Source organism: Gymnoscopelus microlampas, assembly GCF_963454915.1.
Source record: "Gymnoscopelus microlampas genome assembly, chromosome: 8".
Classification (NCBI taxonomy): domain Eukaryota; kingdom Metazoa; phylum Chordata; class Actinopteri; order Myctophiformes; family Myctophidae; genus Gymnoscopelus; species Gymnoscopelus microlampas.
In genome coordinates, this window is record NC_139945.1 from 38,751,363 (window position 1) to 38,774,303 (window position 22,941).

The 22,941-nt window shown below is 41.3% G+C and overlaps 2 protein-coding genes across 4 annotated transcripts in view; both read right to left on the reverse strand.

Annotated features, from left to right (window-relative positions):
* Positions 1–3,049: 3,049 nt before the first annotated feature.
* LOC311050581 (extracellular calcium-sensing receptor-like) lies at positions 3,050–8,236 on the reverse strand (the record flags this gene model as incomplete). The annotated part of the gene is made up of 10 exons (XM_084064665.1): positions 8,124–8,236; positions 7,463–7,754; positions 6,723–6,965; positions 6,093–6,405; positions 5,796–5,968; positions 5,476–5,706; positions 5,261–5,384; positions 4,485–4,678; positions 3,609–3,887; positions 3,050–3,478 (listed from the first exon to the last, which is right to left on the reverse strand). Exons 1-10 carry the CDS (start codon positions 8,183–8,185, stop codon positions 3,050–3,052), a joined length of 2,340 nt encoding a protein of 779 aa, XP_083920791.1. The 5' UTR covers positions 8,186–8,236.
* An 11,483-nt stretch (positions 8,237–19,719) lies between these two features.
* Positions 19,720–22,941, reverse strand: part of LOC311049839 (neprilysin-like) — a 101,862-nt gene continuing 98,640 nt past the window's right edge. For all 3 annotated transcript variants that reach the window (XM_084063721.1, XM_084063720.1, XM_084063719.1), the window contains exons 21-23: positions 22,504–22,599; positions 22,042–22,118; positions 19,720–21,852 (exon numbers count right to left, since the gene is read on the reverse strand). In XM_084063721.1, the coding sequence (XP_083919847.1) occupies positions 21,753–21,852; positions 22,042–22,118; positions 22,504–22,599 (273 nt within the window). In that variant the 3' untranslated portion in view covers positions 19,720–21,752. The remainder of the gene's footprint in view (positions 21,853–22,041; positions 22,119–22,503; positions 22,600–22,941) is intronic.

The window sequence follows — 22,941 nt, forward strand, 5'->3', positions numbered from 1 at the left end:
GAAAGGAGTTCATAGCATTTCTGTCGCGCTAAACTCCGACCGAAGTTATTGTAATATTTAAAGTCCTGTTTATTATTGTAGGCCTATATAATAAGTGTCATGAAGCATCAGGGCATTAATTCACACGTTGTGATGCATTGTGAGCTTGGAGATCCATTGTTAGCTTTTGGGAATTTTTACCCTTCACTCAGCAGCAGAGCTATTGTTAGCTGTTCGGACTCCTAACTCCACTTGAGATGGATTTCTGTTCGTCGGAAACTCCTAACTCCGTTTAAGTCTTAATTGCGCTGGATTTGGGTAAAGTGTTGATAATATAATGACACATGCAAGTATCTGACAATATATAAAGTCACTATACCAACTTTGATGAGGCAGTATTGCTTTGTTTTAAAAATATAAGGTTTTCTTCATTTCCCGAAAAACGTATATTAATGAGCGTTTTGGAGTTAGCAGGTTCGCGCTGGACAGCAGAGATATATATTATATATATATATATATATATAAATATTGGTAGTTGCAGGTTGCGTTTTTTTGGGCTTGTTTCTAAAGTGTATAGTTGCTTATTTGGGCTTGCTTCCTAATGTTGTTTAAACCAGTGGTTCCCAAATTTCTTCATGTCAAATACCCCAAAATTGATATGTAATTGTCCACAGACCTCCATCTGAAAATATTTTGTGCCAGGGACCCCCATACAAGATTTATGTTGTTAAAATGTTTAAAAAATATTCAAAATATTTAACTTTATTCTCAATATTTTTGGAAAATAATAGTTCTACAACTTATGTTGCTGTGAGCTTGTAGATCTGCTATTTTCAAATAGCCAATTTAAAGTGGTAAATAATATACATATCAATATGGGGTCCGAAGGGGTCCGCAATGTTTCGCGAGGCTCCCAAGACTCCTAGGGGGTCTGCGGTCCGCAATGTATTTTTATTTTTTTCATTTTTATCCCACGATTTTGTAACCCCAAAATAAGCGAGCCCTCACTAGAGCCCCGTGCGCGGCTAGGAGGCAGGGGCGCTCAGATCAGGAATCTCCATATATGGGCATTAAAGGGACATGGACTGACAGATACAGAGATCTTCATATATGGGCATATAAGAGACACAGGTAGACAGACACGTACAGAGATCTCCGCTCATGTCACTATGACTCAGACCATATAAGGAGTTCCCAATGTAGCTACGCCCAAATATGGAGTGTTGTCTAACCTCAATATGTACTCCATATGTGTGCACAAAAGGGGGCATGCCCATAGCGCTCTCTCTCAGATAGAGAGTTCTCCATATATGTGCATATTGGCTGGTTAGGCAGTGAAACCATAGAGTTAAAAATAATAGAGAGGGCACCCGAAATCCCCTCCCATCCACTTGCATTGAGTTGCTCACCCAGCGCATGAAGCGAATTCACCCCTTCTTCCGGGTTGGAAAGTGTGATGGGCGTAGCCTATTTGGGGCCACTGTGACACGTTCTGCGTCACAGAAGTGACGCATTTTACGTCACAGAGGTGCGCGGCCTCGTGTGCAAGCTTGTGCGCAAGCTCGTGAGTCTAGCCCATTGGTCGAAACCGTTTACGCTCGTACATTGTGCAGTGGCCCCATCCGTTTAAGCTGCAGTACCTACAAATGGCCAGCATGTCCAATACGCTTCAATGCAACCACTGGGTTCTGGGGGCTTGAGTGAAACGCCGGTGTGAGGCCGAACCTCTAGTGACTCCAAATTTAGGCAAGGTTTCAGCCCGATCAGAGCCAGTGACTGAGCCCAATTGAGCCCCAGTTACCTCTTTTATTACATAAACTGGCAGCGTACAGCCGTACACAAGAAACCTGGAATTCATCGGTCCAGCGGTTTGCAAGATTAGCCCCGAAACAACCACACACAGAGCCTTTTATAGATGGCTTGCCTCCTGGGGGGAGGCTCTTGCAGAGCCACACCATAAAAGCCATATCATGAACGGGAAAATGTCCACTTCTGTACTATATGGCTCTCATTCATTGTTCCCTACTTACTATAAAGGGAGTTATATGTACAGTAGGAGGGACAGTGACATCATCTGTGAAATTAAAACAATACTGGGTCTAGTAACGGCATAGTTCCCATGTGGATCTTGGAACTTCATGTGGCCAGTCTATGACATATTTGGATGAGGTGTGATTGGTGTGTAGAAAAGCGTGGCTGATTGAAAGCAATCAGTAGACTGACAGCTGATTACAGCTGACCGTATGCGACTTCCATGCCCTGCATGAACTAATGGGATGCTTCATTTATCATTCGGGAGCCAATATAAGAAACTAAGTTGAAGGAGGTGACTGAAGAGCATGTGCAATCTAAGCCACCTGCTACCTGAAAGGGGCTTAATTCAGATTGGGATGGGGAACACAAACAACGGCCAATGGACAAAGAATGACTATAGTTGAAAAGTGTGGCAGAATAGCAGTCACTCTGTATTTATATATTCTATTTTACTTTGTTAATGAATTCATGATTGAAAGGCCTGCCAGACCTTTTTCTTTCAAGTCACAAGCTTGTCTGATAAGATATGAAATAAATTCTTATCTTGGCTTGGCAAAAAAAATAACCCAAAGTATTAACATGAAAGACAGGTGCAGACTGTAAACATCAAAAGAACAATCCGTCGAAAACTGCTGCCTCGATTCTTTGTAAAATACAACTGAGATGCAACTGTATTAGGACCGTTTTTTTCCGTCTACACAAAATCTCTTCACCGAAAATAGCTGTTCTACAAGCTCACAACACATTGTGTCGTGACACGTTGTGAACTTGTAGATCCGCTATTTCCGAATAGCGAATAATCCCCCCAGAATAAGGATGCTGGAGTTCAAGTGGTTAAAAGCTCTGAAACGTATTCTGTGAGTGCAGTGTTCATTTGATTGGATTGCTGTAGTGTTGGACATGTTAGACAATTTAAAGTAAATACATATATACTGTAGTGCTTAGAAAACAGCAATTAATGCATCTTATATTTTATTTGAAGTGTTTGGTACCATTCTTTATAGACATGCAGGTATTTCTTATTTTTTCATATTTTTTATCTGCCCATCAGCTGTTTCTTGGTGTTTCTCTCAGGCCTGAGGAGGATGATGAAACACTTTGGAGCAAAGATGCAGAGCAGCAGACCATAACTAGAGGCCAGGATGGCAAATATCTCAACAGCGACCGTGTACTTCCCTGGAGAACTAACATAGGCAGGGACAAAAGCCACCCACACAGCACAGAAGATCAGCATGCTAAATGTGATGAGTTTGGCCTCGTTGAAGTTGTCAGGGAGTTTTCTGGCCAGGAAGGCCAACAGGAGGCAGAGACAAGCAAGCAGGCCAATGTAACCCAGAACCAGAGAGAAACCCACCACAGAGCCCATTGCACACTCAAGGACAATTTTTGGTCCTTGGTTTTCTCGGATGCCCCTCTCTGTAGGCTGTGGTGGAGCCAAGCTGAGCCACAGGATACAGATCAGCACCTGGAATATAATGTTAGGTGGGAAATTGGAGGAGATCAGTATGATTACAACACTAAAGCTATGGAGCCGTATACAGATATTCAGCTATCAAGGACAGAACTGTCCTGTAAGTAGTGAAAGCACATGTTACCTGTACCAAAGTACAGATGGATATACCAAGCCTCTGCTGGGCTGGGCCAAAGTAACGCATTAAACTCTCTCCAGGCAGGGTAGAACGGAAGGCCACCAGGACCACCACAGTGCGACTGAGCAGGCAGGAGATACACAATACGAAGCTGATACCAAACAGGGTATGTCTTAGCATACAGGACCAGGCCACTGGCTGTCCAATGAACGCCAGAGCACACAAGAAACACAGCTTGAGTGATAGCAGGAGCATGAAGCTCACCTCAGAGTTGTTGGCTCGGACCTTGACAAAAGAAGAGAGAGATTTCAAAATAACATGCTGCAGGAATGGTGTTCAAGGGTTCTATAGAATATTGATGGTTTTATCCAAATGCTCTCATGTTGCTAGGAGACATGCCAATACCCTGGCCTTGGACCAAATTATTTAGAAAAATTGCTGAGGAAGCTATTATATTTCCTTGACAATGCAGAAGTCTGGTGACCACGCCACTGGGACTCAAATAAACTAACAGTCGGAAACCAAACTTTTTGAACTGTAATAATTCCAAGGAGCCCGGGAAAATTAAGTATTTTTAATGTGTAAAATGTTTCTAATTTCTGAAGCGTGTGTAGCCTGTTCTTTCATAGAGCCTTGACATTGAAGGGGGTGCACAGTAAGTGATTTTATTTTGCAAAAACCTTACAAACCTCAAAACCTCAAAATGTTTTACACATTTTAAAAAAAAGCATAAATTGCCAATCTACAATCTCACATGCATCTCATTGTGAAGCGTTGTGAGCATTGCTAAATTGAAATGTAAGTGTTACATTAAAAGTACATGATTCTATAACACACATTTTAAATTGACAGAATGATATACTGTATGTATCTACATCATACCAAAGGTGTGTGTCTGTAGTGGAAGAAGGTAGTAAAGGCAGCGGCTGTCAGCATTGCTCCAGCAGCAGAGATGATGGAGAGGATGATGCCCATGGTATCATTGTAGGAGAGGAAATCAATCTGCTGGGGAATGCAAGCTGTATGATCTGGGTTGGACCAGAACCGCTCAGGACATCGAATACACTCTACAGACCCTACAAAGGCAAGGTGTATTAGCATAAGAATTTAGATATACTTCAACAATAATTCTAACATAATTGAATCTTGTCATTCAAGCTCATAGTACAAACTGTGAAATTACCTAATGCATGAAATGAAATGAAATTAACTACCATCTTCAGCAGTTAAAGGGGCTACACCATGAATTTCATTTTTTTGGGGGGGTTTTAGTATTTTTTGGGCTCCCCAGTGTCTCTTGTACCCCAAAAAATATTTTTTTTTAACATTCAGTCATTCATGCTCATTTCATGGATTTCCTGAATGGGCGTGTCTGAACAGGCCATTTCAGAATGGCTGTGCAAGTGATGTCACTTGCACTGATTTTGCATTGACGATGGCCAGACAGAATTGCTCAGTAGCTCCCCCCTGCCCAATAGGACGTTTTGGTATTGCAGCTGAAAAAGCTTGGAATGACACAGTCAGATTGTGAGAAAAAATATCTGGATGTTTTTTAGGCTTACAACCTGTTTAAAACGTATTAGGGGGCAATATTTATATATAATATTTTTTTTTTAAATTCATGGTGTAGCCCCTTTAAAATAATCTCTCCAAGGTACCTGTTTCATTACTGATCTCTCCGTTGGTGCAGGGCAGGCAGTCAAAGCAACACACTGGTCTCCCTTTCTGCACAGCTTTACGGGTACCTGGTGGACAAGGAGTGCTGCACACAGACACTGGAATCTGAATAGAAAAGGTAGACAACAGGCAGGTGAAACACAACATTTATCCAAACCATTAACATTTCAGAAGTGATGCAAGGTACAATACACACCTCATGTCTTCTGCCCCCTCCCCACACCACTCTGTCCATGTCGATATGAAATGTGCCATCTGTTCCCTCGGATGACACAAAATGGCCAACGTGGGCAAATTGTACTGTTCCCTCAGCAGTCACATGCCAGTTAAGTATATCAAAAGAAGCAGGCGGGTCTCCGTTTTGATCAAAGAATATTTGTTCTCCAATATGTGTGGTAAAGTTGACTTGTTTTAAGTAGTGGTAAATCTGAGAGATAGAGAGGTCTTAGATAACGTTATTGCTCAATTACATGTTTGACGTGGATTGATTATTTAAAAAGGGAAATAACAGGTAACCTCTGTAGGCTGTAGGCTTTTGACATCAGGACACTGTCCATTGAGGAAGGGACCCTTGCCTGGTTGACAGGCCAACATGTCATGTATGGCATAAGCAATAGCATACACCGCCTTATAGACATTATAGGTAGTTCTTAGCTGTGACACATCTGTATACAGGCTCTCTCCCACTCCTGATGATATAAGACAACACAACGAGAAATTAAAAGTATCTGGAATCAAACTGGAACCAAAATAATAATATTATAAGATAAAAAGATATTTCTAATTAACAAATAATTTGACATTTGCCTTTACCTATGACTTCCAAACCTGAACAATATTTCCCTGATGAGCTTTCTCTCTGGCCAACCCTTAGAGAGCACCCAAACAGATCCAACCAAAGTTCTTTCATGAAGGGGTCACTGTTATCTGAAGTTAAACTAGGGTTAAGACGAGCGAGAAAGGGCCCAAGACCAGGGATGTCAGCCCTCTGCAGAGCAAAGCCGAGGGTCCCAGCCATAGCAGGAAGGTAATGAGGGGCAGAGACAGGAGCATAGGTGAGCCACGCATCATTAGCAATCCACTGCTTATCTGTTATATTTCGACGCACCACTTCCTCCAGCAAAACCTGGCATAGTACAACATAACAACACAACATATGGGTGTGTGTATCTTCAGTTTGTAATATTTGCATAATAGATCGATACAATAAATGTTAGTGGTGAAAGCGTTATAAATCAAATGACCTTAGAATCAAAACTTATTATAAATGTCACCACAACTCTGGCAGAGGATTTCTGAATGGTGTCAACAATCCTTTGGATTATCTTCTTTGGGTAGCCCTTAGCATGGAAAAATAAAATGTATTACAGTTATGAAGGATTACACCGAAACTTGGAAGAGTAGATACAGAATAGCAATATACTGTATAGAAAGAAGCATTACTTGGGGGATGACTTCATGGTAGGCAATACACACTTCAGTTCCCTTCAGTTCCTCTAGCAGCATCTGAATCCCAAATCTCCCAAAGTCATCATCCGCAGACACCAGCCCCAACCAGGTCCATCCTAACATGCGTACCAGCTTGGCCATGGCCCGTGCCTGTTCAGCATCACTGGGCATTGTACGAAAGAAAAATGGGTACTTCTGAATGTCACTCAAGCAAACACAGGAGGCAAAGTAGCTTACCTAAGATAAATTGGAGGAAGACAAGCGTGGATGTGGAGATGATTAGATCATTATATCTAATAATACTTACTTAAAGGACAACTTTGTTTTTTTACAACCAAGGTTTATATTTTAGCTTGTAATTAAAGTAAATAAATGATGTGTGTTATTTTTTTTCATTTACTGCTTTCAATAGTTTTAGCAATTTTGGGGCTATTTTTTACAGTGGGCGGGGGCATTCTGTCCGGTGGCTAAATATGTCTTTTTTACACAATAAAAAATGTCAATAAAAAATACATATTTAGCCACCGGACAGAATGCCCCCGCCCACTGTAAAAAAATATCGCGAAAATTGCTAAAACTAGAAAGCAGTAAATTAAAAAAAAATAACACTCATCTTTTATTTACTTTAATTACAATCTAAAACATAAACCTTGGTTGTAAAAAAACAAAGTTGTCCTTTAAAAATAACTAACAATATAAAATGATACGTGACTGATTGTAACATGACTGCTTACCATTGGTATATCAAACACCCCAAGTGTGTCTGCTACCACAATAGATGCTGATGACCTTGCATCGCCGACAATGACTGGCACTCTAGGGCCAGATCCACATTCAGTACCTGCCAAAGAATCTTCCTCTCCAGTCACCATTGACAAGGCTGCCCCCAAGGTGGTACCCTCTGCCAGGCAGGTGTCAGCTGCCAAGTAGCCCAGAGTGATATTTGGCATGAGGCCAGGATTACTATTAATCTCTTCTACTGCAAAGATCATGGTCTGGAGCCAACGGTATTGTTGCTGCTTGAAACTGTCAGAGACAGAGAGGGATAGCAAAAGTCAATTAGACATGGAAAACTACATATGACTGATAATGTTAGGTACAGTGAAAGAGAGATTAGTGGACATTGAGTAAAATGTAAAAAAATGAGGAACGTGTACATAATACAGCACGTGTCATGTATAATTATGTATTATACATAACATGTACTAAACAATTCCATCAACATCTAAAACAGCTGACGTAATTGTGTTTGAGTTCTCCTTACTTTCTCACAGTGAAAGTTGTTAAAATGATCTCTCTTCCAGCCTATACAGCATATTGTTCGCTGTCATATGGAGCAATTCCTAATACATTTATTGATAAATGTATAAGCATTTCATTCTGCAAACAACCTACCTTGTACAGGAAGCATTCCTATTCTTCTCCTTGAATTCCAGCTCTGACTGAGGTGCCTCCATATGAACAGGGAACAGGCCCCCGATCACGATGTCACCTGCTTGATAAACACTACCTGAGACTGACTTTGCCATCGGCTGGCAGGTCATCTCTTCCTTCAGCCCCTGAACCGATCCAGAGAACAAGCAGAGCAGCCACAACCAGGCATACACACACATCACTTAAGATCACAAAAGAGATAAGAATTTTACCGCAATAGAAGTTGTTTGAAATAACATAATATATATAATAATTTAGAAAATTCTAGGATGTAGTATTATGACATAAATTGTAATATTACATATTGCAATGCACAACTATTGAATGCTAAAATGACTGAAGGCTGCATGGTTTCATATTCATTTACTAAGATGTTGAAACTAACTGTCAAAAGTGAATAGGGCCTAACCAACTTGAGCAACAGATGTGTGTGACAGTATTGCATTTGCCACATAGGGAAGGTGGAGAAATATTCTGATATAGAGAAAATGTTGCCTAAAAAAAAAAGAACACTCACCAGGGAGGGTGTTCAGCTTCTCATGTAGGGAGTGGAGAAAATTAGTTTGTTATTGCAGAAATGGAATACTGTAATTTCAGGCTGACAGTAATAGAGAAAAGCCCATGTGCACTAATTTAGATCATAGCTAAGGGACATCCGTTTCAAAACAGCTGACGCAATTGTATTTTCATTCTCCTTACTTTCTTACAGTGGAAGTTGTTAGATGATCTCTCTTACAGTATAATATTGTTTGCTATCGTATGGAGAAATTCTAAATTCATTTACTGGTCTTGGGCTGACCAATACACTCAACAGAGAAAGCATAGAAAAGCATAGAAAAGAGTTTGGGGATGAGAAAATCAACCAAATAATTTATGACCACCTAACAAGATAAGATAGATAAGGTAAGATAAACATGTATTGCTCCTGGGGATTCAGGTGTGATAGAAGCATCAGCATTAGAGTGGAACAGGAACAGGTAAGAGTAAGATTCAAGAGCCAATAAAAAAATAAGAAATGAAATACTTCGGAAAAAAATACAAATAAAGATATCTGGTGTTCTTTAATCCCAAAAATGTTGCGTGTCATTGTTTGCAGATCATGTCGATTCAATCGACATGATCGACAATCGACTGAGAATGTATTGTTTACTATTGCGTGCCTCTGTAAAAGTAACCTGTGGCCAACAAGCTTACATGTATATCTCCTGTTTCCTTAGCATGAGGCAGCTTGATGTACAAATCCACCCCTGGACATGACACTAGTTTGTCGCAGGGAATTACCCCCAATCCAACCCTTGATGATGAGTGCCAAGCAAGGAAGCAGATGGACTATCCATTTCATTATGGGGTAGAGCAGAAGTCATGAAGATGAATATTCTACCAAGATTGTCCTTTCTGTTTTCAGCTATACCTTTTAAATTCCCTCCTTAGTGGTTTAAATACATTAATAAGTTACTCACAGGATTCTCATGGAGGGATAAGAAACCTAGAATTATTTACAAAAGATTAATGAGATCGAGGATATGTGGTGGACTGGGAATTCTGGATGTTTATTCGTATTATCTGGCATATAACTCTAGATTCCCCTTATCATGGGCCTATAAGTGAAGGAAGCATTTGGTACATTTTTTAAAAATAATCTTTGGTATGACTGGGCAGGGGATTGAAGAAGAAGTGTGTGTGTGTGTGTGTGTGTGTGTGTGTGTGTGTGTGTGTGTGTGTGTGTGTGTGTGTGTGTGTGTGTGTGTGTGTGTGTGTGTGTGTGTGTGTGTGTGTGTGTGTGTTGACACAGTCGACAACAACATTACTACAAGACAGACTGGACAACTGGGTGCGACTTTCTGGCACAGTATTAAACTGCCGTGAATCATACTGTACTTCAAGGACAGGGGCAACTTTGTGTCTATAGGCAATTACACATCTGAGCGGACAAAAATGACTTGTAGAGTTACGCAAGGCTCCAAATGCCGGGGCCTCTTCTGTTCGACAGCTACATGCTCCCACTGGCTCAGATTATGGAGAAACACGAAATACACAAATTTACATAACTGTATCAGCAGGGGATTGTGGTCCAATAGCCTACAAACGCTGAGTAAATGCATTGGAAAAAATCAACGATTGGATGTGCCAGAATTTTCTTCTGCTAAATAAAGTAATTGTTTTGGGAGTCAGTGCTCAGCTTCAATTGTTTATGTTACAAACCACCCAGAATGAGAACTAAATTTGGAGAAGCAGCATTCAGTTTTTATGCACCACATATCTGGAACAATTTCGTAGAAAACTGTAGGTCAGCTACAACTTTCAGTTCTTTTAAACCAAAGCTAACCTGACACTGTCAAATGGAAGAAGCTTGCGACACAACTTTGTTTCACAGGCTACTTCCATCTGAGACTCCGTAAGCAGAATCGATGACAGACGTTTTTTCTTTTTTTCAAGCTACTAGGCAGGTGATTGGATGATCCCGCCCCTAGCAGCCGCTGATTGGTTCGCATACGCAGCGACCGGGCAGCTTAACTCCCTGAGAGATTCCAGATCAGGGTGTGTATTGATGACTCAATCTGGCTAGTCAGGTTACCGCTACGCAGCACTCACATCTAGAGTTCGGGCCGATACGCACCCTCGCATCTACGTCACATTGCCGATCCAGCCGATATGCCCATGTCACGTCACCTTCCATTGTCAAAGTTGGTAATTGTAATATAGGATAGGATATGCAACAACACGCAAACTGTATATAATAATCCAATAAATAAATATTGGACTATGCCTGTGTGTGCAGAGCTGAAAAGAATGTATTAGGAAAAAGTACATTAAAATGAGATGATTGACTGAGGGAGAGAGAGCTATTTTCTAGAAGCAGCCCCTGGTTATTTTCCACTTTGGATCAGCAAGTGTTATGTCAATTACATGCTGAGAGTCCTCTCTCTCCCACACTCCCCATCACTTCATTCCAACCCTTCTCAGTGGTCAATCCCTAACCTCATTTTGTCTCCTCAGTGTTCTCCAAAGTGCTGCCCCTCTCCTCTCCTTCCCCGCTCTCTGACACCCACATTTTGCCTTTAACCGCTATAATGACAAACAAATTCTAAATGATTTCAAAAATAGCAGTGCACTGTACACAGTGTGCAGTGGAACTATAGACGAATCCACAGACGCGCTGCCTGTAGCTGCCTGTAGGCGGCCATTGCTGCGGTGTCGCGTCCGCAGAGCGTTGACACCGCAGAAATGGCTGCGCTCCGTGGATTCGTCTATACAGATTGGCTGATTGTCCTAGAGTGGTCTGTGCCTCATTTGGCCAAATTGAAAAAGCGATCTTTATAAATAGCCTACTTAATGAATAAGAACAAAAGTGCTTCACAAGAAAAAAGGTATGTGTACAGTATCTAAGAGTAGAACTATTAGAGCGTAAACATATTTTCTCATGCATAGATATTGAAATCTGACCAAATTTTAACACTCAACTTTAGTTTTGGCACCATTAGGCACTGGCCTATACTCGAGAACGATTCAGGTTGGAAATGCATTCCCCACCCGGTCATGAAAACTCGTACCCATGTCGGAGTGCCTGTGGTACCCGTTCTGTTTGTCTGTGTCTCCTTTATGCCCATATGGAGATTTCTGTATCTGTCTCCGTGTCCCTTTTACGCCCATATCATATATGGAGTTCAGGCAGCCTATGACGTCATTACTATGATGTCATATCAGGGTACTCCATATGGGGATTTGTGGTTTTATCAATATTCTGTGTGTGTGATTAGAGTCAGCAAGAGCAGCGAGCTGCAGTGCATAATCACGTGACCTAAGTGCAAGTCTGTCTCAAACTAGAAGGATGTGATCCAGATTATGCTGTACCTTCCGCCGCCTGCAGAAACCTGTCTATAGCCCATACCTCCTAAAGCGCCTTCACTTCTGTTTGTGCTACAAATGTTAAATAACATGTCATAGAAACGCTATTTCCCCCTGCAGCTTCCTTGGGTCCTGACGGTTGTCGTACACAGCCCTGGGTAGGCCAAGGCCACCTAGCCTGGGTAGAGACATGCGCTCCACAGTGTTCCCCTTTCTAGTTTTTGGTTAATCCCATAATTGTCTCCGCCAGGCCGAAATGCATGGCGAGAGTATGTTTTACACCCTGTCCGTCCGTCCGTGTGTCCGTGTGTCCGTCCGTGTGTCATTCTGTCATTTTGTGTCCAGCTAATCACCGACAACGTTGGCTTGATCACAGCGAAACTGTGCACACACACTCCCTGGATGCCAGAGCAGAACCTCTGCCCCAAATGGGCCTGTTATAGCGCCACCAGGAGGCCGCTTTTTGCAAAACACATTTTTTGACCGTACTAAAGATTTTATCCAAACATCACGCAAATCAGTACACAGTATCTCTATAGTCATGTGATAAACAGGGATCTGTCCAATTTTCCATATTCCATCCTGATTGGCTAAGGTTGGCTTCCAAAGTTTGCAGGATTGGTCCGTTTTTAACAAAATGCCTCAAATGCAGCTTGCGATTTCCGTGAGATTTCACATGCACATTCCCACTAGGCCGAGGAAGAAATGCCACTTGAAAAATTTCAAATCAGCCTCATGGTGGCGCTATAAAAGGCCGATTTGCATTTTTAACTATAACTGCACCGATCTGCGTGAAACTTTGCACGCACACTCCCTAGAGGCCAAAAAAAAACATCTGCCCTGCATTTTTCACATTTGCGTTTCATAGCGCCACCAGGAGGCCGATTTATGTAAAACACATTTTTTGATATTAAGCCTTCAGAATTTATCCAAATTTAAGCATTCACAATTTATCCAAATTTCACGATCATGTGTACCAAAATCAGTACACATGATCTCTATAGTCATGTGATCAAGATGGATCTGTTTAATTTTTCATATTCCATCCTGATTGGCCAACATTGACATCTAAAGTTTGCAGGATTGGCCCGTTTTGAACAAAATGCCACAAATCATGAACGCAGCGTCCGATTGCGGTGACACTTTGCACGCACATTCGCACTACGTTGCCACCCTTTTACCATTGCCCTATTGTAGCGCCACCAGGAGGGCGATTTTTGCAACACTTTTCTTTTTTATATTACTCCTACAAATGTTGTCCAAACATGCAAATCGGTACCCATTATCTCTATAGTCAAGTGATCAAGATGGTTCCGTCCGATTTTTCATATTCCATCCTGATTGGCGAATTCCGAACACTGCTGGCCCACAATAACCTACCTGACCTGGCTTTTTCTAGTTTCTTCTCTGTTCTGCTGGTGGTGGGATGGATTGTGGGATGTACGGTGGTGATCTACTTTCTTGCTAAGTACACATATGCACCGCACGTAAATCATTATATGAACTGTTTGTATACAAATGTTATGTACAGTAGTCTACTGCTAAGCCCATGTGTGGCCTCAGCCTACTGTACAGTATGTGTATGTAATGTTGATTCCGCCTTTGCAGACAGGAAAGAGCTGTGCAATGAAGTGAACAAATTTGTGATGAGCAGAACACATTTGCGTCCCAGGGGACGCAAGACAACTGTAAATGTAAGCAACTACTTGAAAAGGCGGCAGCCATAGCTTAGTGGGTAGAGAGGCCGTCTTGTAAACAGAAGGTCACCAGTTTGCCTCCTAGCCCAGGGTACTTTACGTTTAGAAGTGTTCCTGACTCCCTGAGCAAGACACTTAACCCCAGTGCCCACTGCCCCCAAGCGCTCATTATAACCAGCAGCTGGGAGAAGCTGAATTTGAAGCTTATAATTGCCCCTACAGTATACTGCTAAATGAATACACCTGGCGAGAGAAATTAGTATACAGTATAATAACAAGAAGCCCTCCTAGGGTTTCTTACCTCACCGGCATAACTATCTGTCATCTTTCCTAGGAAAGAACTAGTATACTATGCATATGTATATATGTATATAAATCAAATCAAAGAAGGCGACCTGTTGAAATTGAGATGTAAAATAAATTATATTTTTCTTACCCTGATGTGATGATGTTATATAATGAAGCTGAATGCACTGAGAATATTTTGAAATAAGTGAAAGCATATCCCATTCTGTTTTACTTCAACTGGTAATATAAACACATTTCTGCAACTGTGTAAAATTATATTCAATAAAGTATAGCATAATACCACTTATACCTACAACCCCCAGAACTAGTATACTATATATATATAAATCAAATCAAATCAAAGAAGGCGATCATCTTGGTGTTGATGGTACCCTACTTATGAATTTTCCTAGTGAACACTGATGATGGTGTAACAGTTTTGAGTATTCAACATGCTGTACTTCTAGATCTTCCACCTAATGTAGAACAAGATGGTGTTGCATAACTCCAAGTACGCCTACCCATTCAAAATGATATAACAAGTGTCTGTCTGTCTGTCTGTCTGTCTGTCTGTCTGTCTGTGTGTGTGTGTGTGTGTGTGTGTGTGTGTGTGTGTGTGTGTGTGTGTGTGTGTGTGTGTGTGTGTGTGTGTGTGTGTGTGTGTGTGTGTGTGTGTGTGTGTGTGTGTGTGTGTGTGTGTGTGTGTGTGTGTGTGTGTGTGTGTGTGTGTGTGTGTGTGTGTGTGTGCGCGTGCGTGGGTGTGTGCGTTCGTTCGTTCACACTCGCCTGTGTGCAGTCTGTCTCTCTACATCTGTGTATCTGCCACTTTGTGTGTCTAGTATGCACGTCTTTATTTGTCTCTTGAATGTCTATGTACATCTTCACTTCACGGTCATCAAAATATTGGGTGTTTTGAAAGGCAATGTCATTGCCATGGTGATGATAACAAGCAAGTCCATTTTATTTTCTCTTAAAAGCACTTTGTTATCAAAACTGGAACAGAGGGAAAGAGGATGCATGGAAATGGGATAGGGAACACATTTGCCGTTTCTAAAGCTCTATTGAGGACAAGTTGAATCAAAACTGCATGCTGAACAATCAGCACTGAATTGGAATTGTGTAACAAAAGTTCATCCATGCCACAGAAAATCTAATGGACATAATGAGGTACCAAACACTCAGCTAGATATGAGTCACTGTATTGGGCCAAACCATAGTGAAGCTGCAGCATAGCACTTCGCCATTGTCTCTAAGCCAATGCTGTCATGTAAGGTTAAAATCCCTAATGTACATGTCAACCCAGAACTCATCAACATGTGCAAAATGCAGATCGTTTTGGAGACCTCCTAAACTGTGAATTGGATTGGTTTGTTCTTATTGCAAGTCTTCCAAATTGTAATGAGTGAAAGATCTAATCCATGTTATCAATGCCACCTTTACGACTACTTTGTCCAGACAAATAAGTAGGCCATTAAAAGTTGGTCTTTGTAACAGAGTGGTAATCCTGTTGTGCCGCCTAGTGGTTGCTGTTGCCATGCTGGATGTTGTAACAAAATACCATGCTACCGTATGTATGCAGCTGTATGTTCATCCCAAAAGCCCTAAGTTTGTGTGTTTCTTAATGGCATCATAACATTTTTTTTTCTAAATACAGTAAACAGGTGCCTTACTGAATGTGCACACCAGTTGTGAGCATGACTTTTTTTGTGAATTTCCTGTCAGTTAGGATAACGAGGTTGAAAGCAGCGCTTTCTGCACTGGTTGGAACACAACCTCATGAACTTTGCACACTCATTTAAATGTGTGTGCACATGCTGTATGCTGCACACACAGTGGCCCAACCATTTACATAATACATATAGGTCACACGCATGCTCTTGCATGCACAATTATGTGCAGGTGCATACTGTACTGTAGCTACAGTATTGGAAGTTCTTAGAGGTTCTTTGTATCTGATTGCATGAAAATGCTGGATATTAGGTTATAGAGCAGAATACTGAATTGCTGAACATATTACAGTCTACCCCTCCAGGCCTCCAATAAGCAACCCCTCCGTTGAACACATTCCACCTCTCCATGCAGCCAAACCTGGCTGGCCTACTGTATGATGTCAATTATTTGTTATTTCTGTCTTCAAGTAGTTCATTAGGCAGGTAGACCACATGTTACAGTGTAATGAGATGTCTTCCAGGTGTGGCACATTAACTCTGCGCGCAGACAGTTTAGATTATGTGTTTATTACCCTGCTGCCTTCACAGCGGAATGCACGCATTGGTGGGAAAATGTGTGGTTGGAACCCCAAGGCTACAGATGTTCCATCTAAACATACAGTCCATTCCAATAATGTGTCCCAAAACACGTACTGCATGTTCTGATTGCCTGCTTTTCAAATAAAGATAAACCAATCTGTCAGTCTTTGCACAGCTCAGAAAATCCATTAGAGATGGAAATATACTGTAGAGATAACAGCATTAACATTTCAGGTAACGGTATCTTACATTTCTGTTGGGAACGCGTGCACTGCATACACACACAATTATTGTCTGTCCTCTGCATTTTAGCACCTCAATTCCCACATACAGTGGGAGTATAAGTGGAAGAAGTGCTTCACCTTGGGAGAGTGTAGACTTTGTATGCCAGTCCACATGCACTAGCAATAGATATGAAATGAAACCTTTAATGTTGTACTTTCTTGACACATGCAGGTTATTTAATGACTTTGTTTTGTGTGTGAAATGTCATTGTTAGCAATAACCACGGTAATGTGAGGTAAATTTGTGAGGGTGATGGAGGAGGAAGGTCTGTTCTCACCGGCATGTAACGTAGGTTGGGGAGTCACTTAAACGGAACACTACGAGGGGGCTTGGAAAAACAGTTAAGGAGGATCTGTATCAATGATATGCCTATGTTCACTCTCTAAGTCCTGATACAAGTGAATATTGAATTGTAAAAAACACTCTGTGTTCTGTTTCTTTTGGTCTATTAGTAGCAAGGAAGTTGGTCTTATTAAAGTTTTGGCATGGGTTTCAGTTTTGATTCCTTTTTTTTCCATGGTGTTGTGTTGCCTTGTTTGAAGGATTACTGCTGGGCAATATTGGCTGACCTGTTGTTACTCTGGCCCACCAAAACAATATTGTTGGTTATGCCAGTGTTTAGGGTTGGTACAGATCTACTGAACCACCACAGGATGTCACTGTTTTACATACAGTACTGAATAACATACACTCTATTTTTCTGGCATAGCTCAGCTGCTGTGTCAAAACAGGGTAGGAGTTTGGCAGTTTAGCACTGCTAAAATTAACAGAGAGAATATGTCATTTTCAGACACATGGTAAGGTAATGATAGTCATTAGGATAATGCTGTAATGTCATACAAATGTTTTTGCCAAACTGTTTATGAAATGGATGCAGTCGTTACCTTAGCAAACATTGCTGTGTTTACAATTTGAGTCATTATGCCATCATAAAACCATAAATAGCTTGCTGTGTCAGTATCTCTCTGCTCTCAGTTTACTTATCAAACTGTTTCTCCAATGTAATGGTTGACCCTTTCAACCCCTGCATGTTACTTGTCTCCTAAATATTTACTTTGCATGTGTCGGTGGACTTTAAGAGGAGGACCAGTAAGTTTCGACAAAGTTATTGCATCTGAATCCACAAATAAACAATGCATGGGTGTTGAAAAAAGGCCTGCTGTGGCCTGGGGTTTTTACCAAGTTTTGTTTGGCATAGCAACCACCACAATATACAACAGACATTTGATTTATTTATTTACATTGTAAGCTTTTATTCAAGCAAATCATTTTCATTTGAACATAGAAAAATGTAATGAAATAAAAGTAGAAAATGTACTTTCCTTTCCAAAATGCTTATGGATTTGCCTTTCTACCAGCGATTTAAACTATTTTAGAGATGTGTGGTTCAGTTGGATAGTTCACCCTCAAGAGAGAAAAATAGGGCTACTTACTGTATCAACGCTTTACTGTCAGTTATCTATGTGCACTCCAATGTAAGTGTTACTCCTTTTCGATGAAGTGTGCAATCTATAATAAGTGCCCACAGTAATTTCTCAACATCATCACTTCACTTCAGTGTACATTTTGCAATTGCACACACGCACGCACACACACATACACACACGCACACTCTCACACATGCATGTGTGAACGCGTTTGAATATGTGAGAATGACTTGGAACTTATGTTTATGCAATTAACAGTGTGTGTGTGTGTGTGTGTGTGTGTGTGTGTGTGTGTGTGTGTGTGTGTGTGTGTGTGTGTGTGTGTGTGTGTGTGTGTACCCTCTTATAAACCATGTGATGTGTAAACCACCAAGGGCTGTCACACAAATACTGACAAGGAATTCCAAAGGTTGTATGCCCCCCCACACAAACACACATACCACTGGACCCACTGTCAGGGTCATATAAAGGGCACATGGAGGAAAACTGAGTAGGATAATGACAAGAGTGCAAGAGAGGAGAAAAACTACTTTGTGTTGGAGCAAAAGCAAGAGAAAGTCAATGCCAATTGAAAAGGTGTATTTTTTAAAGATTTTTTGAAGACTGATTTTGCTACGCGGCCCTCACACCTACCTCGCACCACCAATCTGACCGATATGCCCATATATGGGGATCTCTGTTGTCATCAGTATAATATGCTCATATGACAGGGTTATGTCTGTAGAGTCATAGTGACAGGCCGCCGGCCGTCCTCGGTCCTCTATATATGGTTATGTCTAAGTCATATGGGTCCGCCGGCCCTCCCATTAGCCACTTTTAATATAGGATTGTCACCTTGCCTTTCCCACTCCTAGCAGTGCGACTCAAATCTAATTCAGAGGAGGTGCCTCTGCTCTGACAGTCTCAAAGTTCCTCCATAGACAGAGACGTCAAAGTAAAAACGGAGGTCCTACTGTATATTTCCCTTGCACAAACACTCAAGACAGTTCAGCTTCCCAGGAACATGCTGATGGGCTGTAATGTTAGCTGTGGCACAAGCTACACCACAGGTGCTAATGACAAGGACGCTGTGACACGCTGCATGTGAGTTGCCAGGATAGTGGGTGATGTGAACCTACAGCACCCTGCCAGTGGCATACACTAAAGAGAGCAAGGGGCCATACAGTAAATATTGTTTTAATTTGGTTGTTGCTGAGTGGGTAGAGAGTTGCTGGCTCGACCCATTGGCTCGCCCAGTCTACGTGTTGAAGTGTACCCGGGCAAGACACTTTTAACCCCTTTGCCCCTGTACTAATACTGACCACTTCTCCTATAGCTAGGATGAGGAAATGGACAAATTATATCTATGCAAATGTAGCCTACTTGGCAAATACCTATTTTTGGATGTATTTTGTAGATGACGGGGACGGGGAGTTGATCTTTATCAAGATATGTATAACCAACTCCATTCGCGGTATTTATCACAACACAGATATGTTCTACATCTCTCAGAATGTATTTGCCATTGACTTGATTTCTAAATCGTCCCTCCAGTTTTAATACACGACACGTGCAGACTCTCTCTGTCCCAAGCAAGCTACATCTTTGTAGACACAGAAGTGACCCAATTAAGTTTAAAACGATTTCTTGAATTCTTCTCAAATAAATGTGGTAGTCATCACGCACACACACAACACGCACAAACACACGCACACACGCATGTGTGAGAACACAACAAAACAACACCCCCAATAACCCTAGAGCGGACACAGTATTTTCTTTAAAGATTTATTTTGAAAGCAAAAAAATTGCTCCTCAAGATGCTTGTTATCAGTATCATTATTACAAAGTATCTAAATACAGGCAACTGAGGTATATCTGTCTGTTCCTCTACAGGTGGAGTGTGTTTTGAAAGGGAGAGAGAGAGAGAGAGAGAGAGAGAGAGAGAGGAGGAAGAGATAGGAAAAGGGAGAGAATTAAAGGAGACAGAGAAGCCTTTGAGTGAAGACAGAGTGAAATGACAGCGTAGTACATTAAAACAGATGTGGCAAGTGTATGCAGCCAGATGCTTGATCATGACACATTACTCGCTATATCGATTTACATAATAAAGACATACACAACATTTCACACAATTAATGCCTTATCAGCCAAGTGCTTGTAATCACAGCATCAGTTACATTTTAAAATATGAAATAGAGCAACACAAATCCTTGCTTGAGATCCACTGACTTGATGCAAACTACCTTCAAATTGCGTTGAGAAAAGTACATGCACTTTGGAAGGTTTGCAAAGGAAGGACTCAGACCACAGTTAAACATTCTTTAGAGTCCTTAGCAATTATCGTTCATGTATCATTTGGCTCTTGGGGATGGGGAGAATCCAGAGATAAGAGGTGAATCATCAGTACAGTTTATGTGAATAAACCAAGGTGAACATGAGATAACTGAGAAAGGATGAACACCATTTTTAACACTTAACACCTTCCTTACCATTTCTACTCTCCTGCAAACTGTGCATGTTTAAAACATCCCTCTCACTCTCTCTCTTCACACACACACACGCACGCACGCACGCACGCACACACACACACACACACACACACACACACACACACACACACACACACACACACACACACACACACACACACACACACACACACACACACATACACACACGCGCACACGCAAACACACACACACACACACACACACACACACACACACACACACACACACACACACACACACACACACACACACACACACACACACACACACACACATTACTGCAGATCATGTAAGGCATACACATTTGCTTGACATTGTGCAGTGATCATATTGACATAGAAACAAACATTGCAACATAGACAGAATATACAGTGAGAGTGAAAAAAGGGATACATGTTTGATGTCGATTGTCAGCTTTATGATTCCTGATGCAAAAACTTCATTTTGGTTTCATTTTAGACCGTTCTTTTGGTCTTAAACTGTTGTCACAAACTAAAACTACAATGATGTTGTAACATTAAATATAGAATAATTATGTTGTTCTAGTTATACGTATTGGCCTATTCAGTAAAATAAATCTGATTTCCTTAAATATGCAACAAATATAGAAATAATTTAGCTAATATAACTGTTACATTACAGTCAATTAATACACCTAGAGCACATTCATATGTAGGCTATGTCAAGAGATGGTCCGGTAGATTAAGGCCAAAACCAACTAGAATACATGAAAGGTGAAGTACAGTTCAGGCCCAAATATAGTACCATGGTCCAGTCCTACACACACACACACACACACACACACACACACACACACACACACACACACACACACACACACACACACACACACACACACACACACACACACGCATAACTGCTTGTCTCATGAACTATTCCTATCTTGACTGAAGCCTCCAAAAACAAAACATTTGGATGACAGAAAAAACAAATACTGAAAGAAAAGACAGATGGGATATATAAAAACTTAAAATGGTCAATGACCAGGACAGATGGTATCCAGTGGGGGAACAGCATACTGTAATGAGGCTGACTGAATGAAGTACAGTTTCAGTGAGTCACAGAGACACAGTACTCTGACTATTCATAAAAGGTGCAGTCCACTATCGTTTGAGGAAGTGTGAACTGCTGTGCCAGTCTACCAGCCGTGGTCCATCCAGGAGAGAGCTAAGGGGGGAGCATACCCGTCCCTAGCCCAGACTAGTGCTCCAACAGAGGGGAAGTCCTTGGCAGTCCTTGGGAGCACCCCAGTCTGCACCAAACCCCCGTCTCGGAGGGACATGGATCACCAGACCCGGCAAACATTGTCAGGGACCATGTGGCTCTTCTCCTTGCAGCTGAATGCTTTGGCGAACTCTGGAAAGTTCTGGAGGGAACCCAATACCCTGAACCCCAAACGGAGGGATTAGATAGGCTATGGTCAAATGTTTGTTCCAGAAAGACTATGCCCAAAAATGAAATTGGGCATAGTACTTCATTCAAGGTATAAGAATGTCTATAAACACTGTAGATGCTCTTTTCTCAAAATGTGCATAAAACTGATTGACGCAGAAGTAGAAGTTGCTTGAACCTACCTGAACATTCCTGGACTGTGTACATCCACTTTGATGGAGTTTACAGCTTGTTCCGGCCGATGTGTTCCACACCAAACCTGGAAGAGACAGAGATTGAGGCACATTACTGCTTAATGCTGCACTGCTTTCATCCATTCATCCACTGATGCTTCTGGCATCCATCTACCTATCATCTATAATCCATCTGTCAGGCTGTTCATTTGTCCATCCATCCATCTTTTCATCATCCATCCATCCATCCGTCTATTCATGCTTTCATTCATTCATTTATTTGTCCATCTACAGCATAATCTGCTGTATCTATCTATCCATCCATCCACCTGTCTATTCATTATTTTCATTCATTCGTTCATTTGTCCATCTACAGCATCATCTACTGTATCTACATACTGTATCTATCTATCTATCTAGCAGCCATCCACCCATCCATCCGTCCATCTATCCATCCAACCACCCCACTACCTGAGCGAAGTTGAGAAAGAAGAGTTGATCATGGGAGAGTTCAATGCCAGGCAGTTGATGCTCCTTTCCATTCTTGTCCACATAGTTCTTGTAGGCCTGCATCAACAAACAACATACGTAGTTTTAGTTCTTAAAAGTTGGCATTTTATTTCCGCAATATTTAAAATCTAACTAAGTAGTTTGGTTGTTTCGTCAAATAACAAAACTACTGTACTGTAGGTACTGTACATGCCATTATACATTAAAAAAAACATTTTCAAATGCTTGTCTGAGCTGGGCACATCATATTTTATTTTTCTAATTATTTTCCCATAATTTGAGGGAACTTGGTATCGTATTTGCCAGCACCCATCATCTCCTCAAAATAGGAACAGCTAAAGGTGTGCTCAGAAGAGTGCAAATCTTCACCGAGGGACACTTTGCTCACTGAGGGGCAAT